Source organism: Globicephala melas, chromosome 9, assembly GCF_963455315.2.
Source record: "Globicephala melas chromosome 9, mGloMel1.2, whole genome shotgun sequence".
Taxonomy (NCBI): domain Eukaryota; kingdom Metazoa; phylum Chordata; class Mammalia; order Artiodactyla; family Delphinidae; genus Globicephala; species Globicephala melas.
In genome coordinates this window covers 13,824,992-13,833,968 of record NC_083322.1, presented here as the reverse complement: position 1 = coordinate 13,833,968, position 8,977 = coordinate 13,824,992, and the positions used below count along the sequence as shown (strand labels likewise).

The window sequence follows — 8,977 nt, the reverse complement described above, 5'->3', positions numbered from 1 at the left end:
CGCCTGGAGCCCATGCTCCGCAACAAGAGAAGCCACTGCAATGAGAAGCCCATGCACTGCAACGAAGAGTAGCCTCCGCTTGCCGCAGCTAGAGATAGCCCGCGTGCAGCGACGAAGACCCAACGCAGCCACAAATAAATAAATAAATAAATTTATTTTAAAAAAAAAAGGAGAAGAAATACGACCACACTAAACTGCTAAGTTGCACATCAAATGAAGCCCAGGCTTCTCACTGTGGCCCTGAGCTGTCTGCTCTCTGTCGATGTCTCCACCTCCCCCAGTTGCTCCCCCAGCTGGCCCACTGGACTCTCTCAGGTTCCCACAACGCGGGGACTTCTTCCCCACCTTAGAGCCTTTATCTTTTTTTTATTTTTTTTTTTATTTATTTATTTTTTTTTTTTTGCGGTACGCGGGCCTCTCACTATTGTGGCCTCTCCCGTTGCGGAGCACAGGCTCCGGACGCGCAGGCTCAGCGGCCGTGGCTCACAGGGCCCAGCCGCTCCGCGGCACGTGGGATCTTCCCGGACCGGGGCACGAACCCGCGTCCCCTGCATTGGCAGGTGGACTCTCAACCACTGTGCCACCAGGGAAGCCCGAAGGGTCTTTCTTTAAGGACTACTTGTCACAGCAGAAATCTATGGTTGCAACCATTTTCTTTCCCAGCAAACAGGGAGCCAGTTCTGCTGCTGCTTCCTGGGGAAGTTAATGTAAATGTTTATTGACTGTACAGTCATCAAGAAAATAAAGTTGCTGATTCACTGCCTCACACTGAAACCCTTTGTTTTTCCCTCCTCTTCCTTCCTCTTTATAAGAAGACACTTCTGAGAAAGAGCACATTTCAGGGACCCACTTGATGTGATGTTTTCTTGGTTGCCTAAATCTTTCATCTGCAGATCGTGGTTCCTGTAACTGCAGGGGGACCAGCCCCACCCTTTCCTCTGGAGGACCACCCCTCTAGGGTCTCTGAGGAACAATGGAAGTCTTGGGGTTCCTCAGACTGGAAGCCAGTGGCCCCATGGTGATGGTAGCCCTGTCAGTGGTCCTCTTGGTTCTCCTGAAGTGGTAAGTGCAGCCAGCATGTTCCAATGACTGTGACATTGTCACAGGAATAGCAGCCGTGGAGCCCTGCTGGAGCCGGGGTGGGGTATGTGGGAGTGTGTTTTTCTTCCCCTCTAATCTAGAGGGAGTTGAGTATTAACACAGCTTCAGAATTGAAAGCAAACAGCCAGGTTAATCTTTTGCTCAAATGCACGAGATGGAGGTGTCAGGAAAGACTGGTGATTCAGTGGCTGAGAACGCTACACGTAATTAAGTTTGAAAGAGATGGAAAAAGCAACAAATTGGAAAGGTTTGGGGAGAAGTAGCTCCTTGCACCCCCATCCTATCTTCTCACCTCGTTTTTCTAAGATCCTCTCCCCAGGTTGCATTTACAGCAGATGCAGCCTCTTGGGTCTGATGACATTAAAAACAAAAAAAGATACAGGAGCTGTCTGGCAACGTGGGCCACTTCGTAGAATGTCATTGACAGGGATTTCTATAGGTTTAAGGGCAAAGTGGTGGAACTAATTTCCTCATTTTCTAATATTTGATGGAAGGGAATGGATTCCAATGAACGCAGTGTGTGCAGTGCCACAAAGTCTGAGACCCTGGGGGAATCTCAAATTTAAACTGGGAGTAACCTCCCATGATTTAGTTAATTCAACAGGAGGTTTTCTGAAGTCTGGCTTGGTCGAAGGCTGGATGGAAGGCCCCACAATATGTTCTATTTGTGCATATTCACCCTGTCGGCAAAACTTATTAAAGTTACCCACTCCATCAAAAGCACCTGAATTTAGGCAGCTCTGGTTTTTGAGGGGAAAGTGGAAAAAATAATGGAGAACTTCAGTTTGAACAGAATTTCAATTTATGTCTCCGGTAGTAATAAAGCTTCCTCTAGATTAATAACTGGGAAAGTACTTTGAAAAGCATCAAGCATTATGCAAATGTGAGGTATTATTCTTTTGGAATTTGCATAGCTGAAAATGGAATTCACGTCTGATGTTCTAGGATGATGAAATTACCTCTTAGAAATTGGCTCTGAAACCCAGCTTCAGTCCCAGTGCTGTTTTGCTTTCTAACTGGTTTAATTATCTTTTGAACTTTTCTCAGTGTGGCTTATCTTGCCTTGAAACCAGCCACATGCAAACCCAGGAGCAAGTGGTACCCCCTCTCCCCCCCAACTCCATTCATCCACCTCAGCTTCTGCTCAGAGAGGAGATGCACTTAGCGCAGTGCCTGACACGTAGCAGGTGCTCAGTAGACGTCAGCCACTATCATTAACTATCATTTATATAACCTAAACGCACAGGAAAATAAGTCTTCAGTGCTTTAGGTATATTTAAAATTTCTCATTAATATGTTTATTAATTTCTCATCGACAGTTGTGCTCTGATTGTGATTCTCAAAGTGTGTCCAACCTGAGGCCTCCAGGTGGTCTCGCAGCATCATTGTTTCTATTGCACACTTCACTGCGCTTCTGTTTCTGTCTTTATTGGGTCTTTTTAATTTCCGTAGTCTTGACTTCCAGCTCAGTGCCTGATATACAGTACGACCTCGATAAACGTCTGATGAATGGATGAGTGAATGGCATACATTACTGTTGCTCTGGTCACGGAAAGAGGCATGTGTCCCGACTGATAAGTTGGCTGTAACTGGGTGTTTCTAATCAGCGTAGATCAGAGTCACGGCCAATAACACCATACCATTCAGCAAGGCAGTTGTGCATTTGTAATCTGTTCTGGGGCCATGCTAATACCCTGGGTCAAAGACACAGAGATAGGAGAGATGCATGAAGCAGAGATGGTGAATAGGAAGCGAGGGCCGACTTCTACTGGTTCTTGCAAAAATATTTATGGATTTGTTCGTGTGTGCCAGGCATGGCGTGAGGCCCTGGTACAAGGTCAGAAAACAGGAGGTCTGGGTCAGATGCCCAAGGTTGGGGAGACGTGGAGGTTCTGGGTGAGCTCGGTGTCTGTTGAGGAGAATGCCGAAGAGAAGGAGGCAGCAGGAGGGAGTAGCCATGGCCGTGGCCGTGGCTCTGGTGCTCCTGGGTCTATCCCTTGATCAGCTCAAGGTCACCATCCTTGGGCTCTCAACCCTCCTCTTCCAGGCAAGACTCCAGGGAGCCTCTGAGCAACAGACATCAGCTTGAATGCGGCAGGGCCTCCCTCCAGCTTCATTTTCTCGACAGGGTGCATGTGGGAGACAGAGGGGCACTCTGGGAGAGCTGGGGGTGGAGAGACCCTCACAGCCATGTGGCCCCCGAGGAGATCTTGTGGAGGGTGCTGTCCTCAACGTTTAAACTCCTTAGTCTTTCCTTTAAGAGTTCCCCCTGCCATTGGACCAGGCAAGTGTGCAATGACAGCCTTGACTCTGGAAAGGTAACAAGAGGAGGACCACTTCTTGTCTGCTCAACGAGCCTAGGAGTTCTTTCAAGGCAGGACAGAGGTCCTGTATCTCATTGCAGTTCTGGAAACTTCTGTCCATGACTCAGATGTTCTTCTAGCATCTGGTTGAATGCGGGTAAAGCGAAGAAGTACACATTCATCAGCCCAGCACCCGGGACGTAGGGTTTGATCCCTGACTCAGCGGCTTCATCCACCAGGCTCTGACCCCAACCTGTGGGCCTGGCAGTTCTGTGAACAGTCACGTTGCTGCAGGCGTCTGTGCCTCTGCCCTTGCTGGTCTCCATGCCTGGAATCCCCTTCCTCCTCTCTTTCCTTCAAGGAGCTCAGGGGCACCTCCTCAGGGAAGCTTCTCCTGTTTGCCCAAGACACTGAGAAGTCCCACTCACTGTTGTTTTCCTCATCACTCTCATCTCCACAACCACCCTTGCATGCAGTTGGTGCCTAATAAATGTTGGCTCGACTCTCCCCTGGCATTTTTCTTTCTTTCTTTCTTTCTTTTTTTTGGCCACACCATGCAGCTTGCGGGATCTTAGTTCCCTGACCAGGGATTGAACCTGGGCCAATCCTGGACAGTGAACCACTGCACTGCCAGGGAATTCCCATCCACTGATATTTTCTTGCTGGTTCTTCTCTTAGGCATCACAGCTCAATACAAATCTAATTCTTCTGCCCACGTGCATCACCCTTTTCCTGAAAGCCTATTGTGTTTTCAGTTTGGACCAACTTGGTGTCCACGTTTCTAATAGTTACAAGTGCACTGTTTTTGAATCTCCACTCACCTTGTACAGCAAGACCATGGCATGTACTTAATAAACACTTCTTAATTATTAAGTGTTGTGTGAATTTAGAAAGAAGACGAAAGAGTCAATTTCATCTAAAAAGAGACTAATATAACATAGGCATAGATTTTGATAGTTTTCCCCAAACTGCATTTGACACAATTTTTTGATGACAGTCACTTAAAGTGACAGTTATGAGGCTGAGCTGTGTGCACTGGGGTCTGAGGAGATCACGGCTGTTCCACTGGGGCTGGAGATGAGCTGGTATGTAGAATACATTAGCTAGAAGCACATGAAGCACATGCGAAGGTGATCTAAACTCGTGATAAAACATTTTTTAAACTCATTTTTTCTGTATAAAATTGTTGGAAATGCTGACTTCCGGAAGAGATTTGATGTACAAGAAATAAGTTGTGTGAGTTGAATAGTGGTAGAGGCAATCTTAAGTATAGCGTATTTAAACTTTCAAGTGTACCTACGAACTGGCAGCTTTTGGTAAGATGAGGGTTTCTTTATTAAGAAAGAGTGCAAGGACTCCCTATATAATTATGTACAAATTCATCTGCCCCATCCATACAGACAGAAAGTAGATTAGTGGTTGCCAGGGGCTGGAGGAGGGGAGAAGGAAGTGACTGCTGGTAGGTATGGAGTTTCTTTTGGGGCTGATGAAAATGTTCTGAAATTAGACGATGGTGATGGTTGCACAACTCTGTGAATGTACTAAAACCATTGAATCACATACTTTAATAAAAGGATGAATTTTATGACGTGTGAATTATATTGCAATAAAAAAATTCATGTACCCAGAAGAAAAACAAAAAAAAAGAGAGAAAGCATATAAAGAAATAGCCCCGATATTAATAGTGGTTTTCTTCCAATGGTGGGATTATGGGTGATTTTTTTCTTCCTTTAGTCTTTCTGTATCTTCCATATTCTTTTTTTAAATGAATATCAATTATTGAGCAAAAAAAGAGAAATTTTACTAAAAAGAACAGGGAGTTGCTCCTCTCTAGTGCTGAAGAGGAAAGCAGTTTTATGCTTTGGGCATAGAGGTCTTGAGACTGTAAGCTAACTATTTCTACAGCAAAGTGGAAGGTACAGGGGAGTTTGGGGTAATCAGGGAGCTTCTTGGCTGATGAAGCAGTGAGAAAAGTAAACCGTGGTTGTTGCATTAAGTAACTAAACAGTCAAAGCAGTTAAATATATAAATATGGTGGAAACTGAGAAGAGTTGTCTTGGGAAGGTGGAAGGGCTTTCAACACCAAGCTGCATTTAAATCTCAGGAGCCTGAGACCCAGAGGTATAAATCAAATGGACATTAAAATAGGAATCAGGGTAAGTTAGTGTTCGATCTAGTCTCATTCTAAGACCAGGTTAAATTAAATTGTGAATGGTGATTATTAAGACTTAAGACTACAATGAAAAAGTCCATCCCTGTACTTGGAAGTTTCTTTCTCAGAGAGCTTCCTTTACATGTGGAAAAACTGGATTCTAATTCTAGACCTACATCTAATCACAGGCCATATTTAAAAGAAACCACTGCTCTCTGGGATGCAAGATGGTTCAACATATACAAATCAATAAACATGATACACCACATTAACAGAATGAAGAATAAAAAATCCTATAATTATCTCAATACATGCAGAAAAAGCATTTGACAAAATTCAACTTCCTTTCATGATAAACACTCTCAACAAACTCGGTATAGAAGGAATGTACCTCAACATGATAAAGGCCATAGTATATGACAAACTCACAGCTAACACCATAACCAACAGTGAGAAGCTGAAAGTTTTCTGTCTAAGATCAGTAACAAGACAAGAATGCTCACTCTTGTTGCTTTTATTCAGCATAATGCCAGAAGTCCTAGCCAGAGCAATTAGACAAGAAAAGGAAATAATGGGCATCCAAATGGGAAAGGAAGAAGTAAAAATACCTCTGTTTGCAGAGCATATGATCTTATATATGCAAAATCCTAAGGACTCACAAAAAAAAAACTGTTAGAACTAATTAATGAATTCATTAAAGTTGCAGGATAGAAAATCAACATAAAAAATCAGTTGTATTCCTACGTACTAACAACAGATTATCTGAAAAAGAAATCAATCCCATTTACAATAGCATCAAAGAGAATAAACTACTTAAGGATAAATTTAACTAAGGAGGTAAAAGATCTACGCACTGAAAATTATACGACACTGATGAAAAAAATGGAAAAGGTTGCAAAGTACATGGAAAGATATCCTGTGTTTATGCATGGGAAGAATTAATATTGTTAAAATGTTCATACTACCCAAAGTGATCTACAAAGTCAATGCAACCCCTATCAAAATTCCAATGGCATTTTCCACAGAAATAGAAAAAAATCCTAAAACTTGTATGGATCCACAAAAGACTCTGAATCGTCAAAGCAATCCTGAGAAAGAAGAACAAATGTGGAGGCATTGCAATTCCTTTTTTTTTTTTTTTGGGCCGCGCAGCTTGTGGGATATTAGTTCCTGACCAGGGATCAAACCTGTGCCCCCCTGCAGTGGAAGCACAGAGTCCTAACCACTGGACAGCCAGGAAATTCCCCATCACAATTCCTGATTTCAAACTATATTACAAAGCTATAGTAGTCAAAACAGTATGGTTCTGGGCTTCCCTGGTGGCGCAGTGGTTGAGAGTCTGTCTGCCAATGCAGGGGACACGGGTTCGTGCCCCCATCCGAGAGGGTCCCACATGCCACAGAGTGGCTGGGCCCGTGAGCCATGGCTGCTGAGCCTGCGCGTCCGGAGCCTGTGCTCCACAACGGAAGAGGCCACAGCAGTGAGAGGCCCACGTACTGCAAAACAAAACAAAACAAAAAAACAGTATGGTTCTGGAATAAAAACAGACACGTAGATCAATGGAACAGAATAAAACATCCAGAAACAAACGGTCAATTAATTTTTGACAAAGGATTCAAAAATACACAATGGGGAAAGGATAGTCTCTTCAATAAATGATGTTGGGAAAACTAGATAATCATATGCAAAGTAATGAAATTGGACCCTTATCTTATACCATAAACAAACAAAAAACTCAAATTGGATTAACAACTTAAATGTAAGACCTGAAACTGTAAAAATCCTAGAAGAAAACAGAGCAAAAGCCCCACAACATTGGTCTCGGCAATGATGTTTTGGTGTTTTCGACACTAAAAGCACAGGCAACAAAAGCACAAATAAGTCAGTGGGACTGCGTCAAACTAAAATTTTCTGCACAGCAAAGGAAACACTGAACAAAATGAAAGGCCACCCAGTACCTTCTAGATTTACTCCATGACTGCTTCATCTGTTGATGGTCTTGCTTGGGCTGGTCTGTGCTGAATGCAGCTGCAGCTGCTGGTGGTGAAAAAGAAGCCAGATAAGACCCAATGGGTCCACTAGTGACTGCTCCCTCTCCTGCCTGGGCCCCCTACTCTTCCTCAGTGGCAGTTCCTATGGTGCTGAGTGTCCCAGGAGCCGGGAAATACTCTCCGGAAGTGGCTTTTGGGGGCCTTTTAGCTTCGTGCATGATTTTTTTTTTTTTTTTTTTGCGGTACTCGGGCTCTCACTGCTATAGCCTGTCCCACCGCGGAGCACAGGCTCCGGACGCGCAGGCTCAGCGGCCATGGCTCACGGGCCCAGCCGCTCCACGGCGCGCGGGATCCTCCCGGACCGGGGCACGAACCCGTGTCCCCTGCATCGGCAGGCGGACTCTCAACCACCGCGCCACCAGGGAAGCCCTCTCGTGCATGATTCTTGCTTCTCGCCTTCCAGCCCCAATCCTTCAGCCTTTCTGGGTCTCCAGCCAGTCACAGGTGGCTTTGGAAAGCAGAAAGGTCTTGGTCTAGGTCTTGAAACGCAGGGAAGGATTAGCAGAGGAGGGTGGACATTTTAGGTGGGCAAGTATCACAGGTGAAGGCAACATTGGGGTTTGTAACATTTGGTGGAACAGACCATTCAGAGTGTGAATAATAGATGCATTGTAGAAATACATTTTAAAGGCCGCGGGTAATTTCCAGCGTCCCAGAGCATGTAGAGAAGGATGAATGCTATTTGCCTTTTTTTATTTTTTGTGCTTTTGTCTAGGCTATTATGGGTACTTCAGTTTAATAATTCAGTGATGAGCTTGGAGATAAAATTGAGCCCCTTATGAAAACTCGGTCTGTGTTTCCTTGAGGGCCATTTTCACAGAATATTATTTTTTGTTTTCTCTCTTTTAAATAGCTATACACAATATCCCCAGCCTTCTTCTCACTTTATTGATTTTCCAGAACGAGAGTACGAGTTGTGATTATAAAGTAAGGTGACTGATTATTTTAGCATACATACCAGAACTTATACAGCCAAATGAACTTTATGACCTTCCAAGGCAGTTTCCTGATAGGCTATACCCTTACTGCAGATATGCCATATCAGAAAACACATTCTTAGCACTTTTCTTTGGGAACCGTCCTTGCTGTGCGAATGCGGTTTTTTGACCGCCCTCAAGGCAACAAATCATCGTCTTTGTTGAGAACGGATTGATTTTTAAAAAACAGCCCCAATTTTGGCAGCTAAGTGATTAGACAGGGTAATATTATTTTTAATCCAAAACAAAATATGATTATAAGACAATAAAACTTGTGGTTCTTTACTGAGAAGTTTATGAGGCATTTCTGGAAGCCGGGGGATTCTGTCAGGCCACACTCATTGGGTCTATGAGTTGCTCTTAGTTTAGCTTTGTTTTAAAGAAAACAACAGC

At 44.0% G+C, this 8,977-nt stretch overlaps 1 protein-coding gene across 1 annotated transcript in view; it reads left to right on the top strand.

The window, feature by feature from the left end:
- Nucleotides 1–819: 819 nt before the first annotated feature.
- The window catches only part of TBXAS1 (thromboxane A synthase 1), a 151,423-nt gene continuing 143,265 nt past the window's right edge, over nucleotides 820–8,977 (top strand). The window contains exon 1 of the mRNA XM_030853987.3: nucleotides 820–1,062. Coding sequence (XP_030709847.1) covers nucleotides 974–1,062 — 89 coding nt within the window. The 5' untranslated portion in view covers nucleotides 820–973. The remainder of the gene's footprint in view (nucleotides 1,063–8,977) is intronic.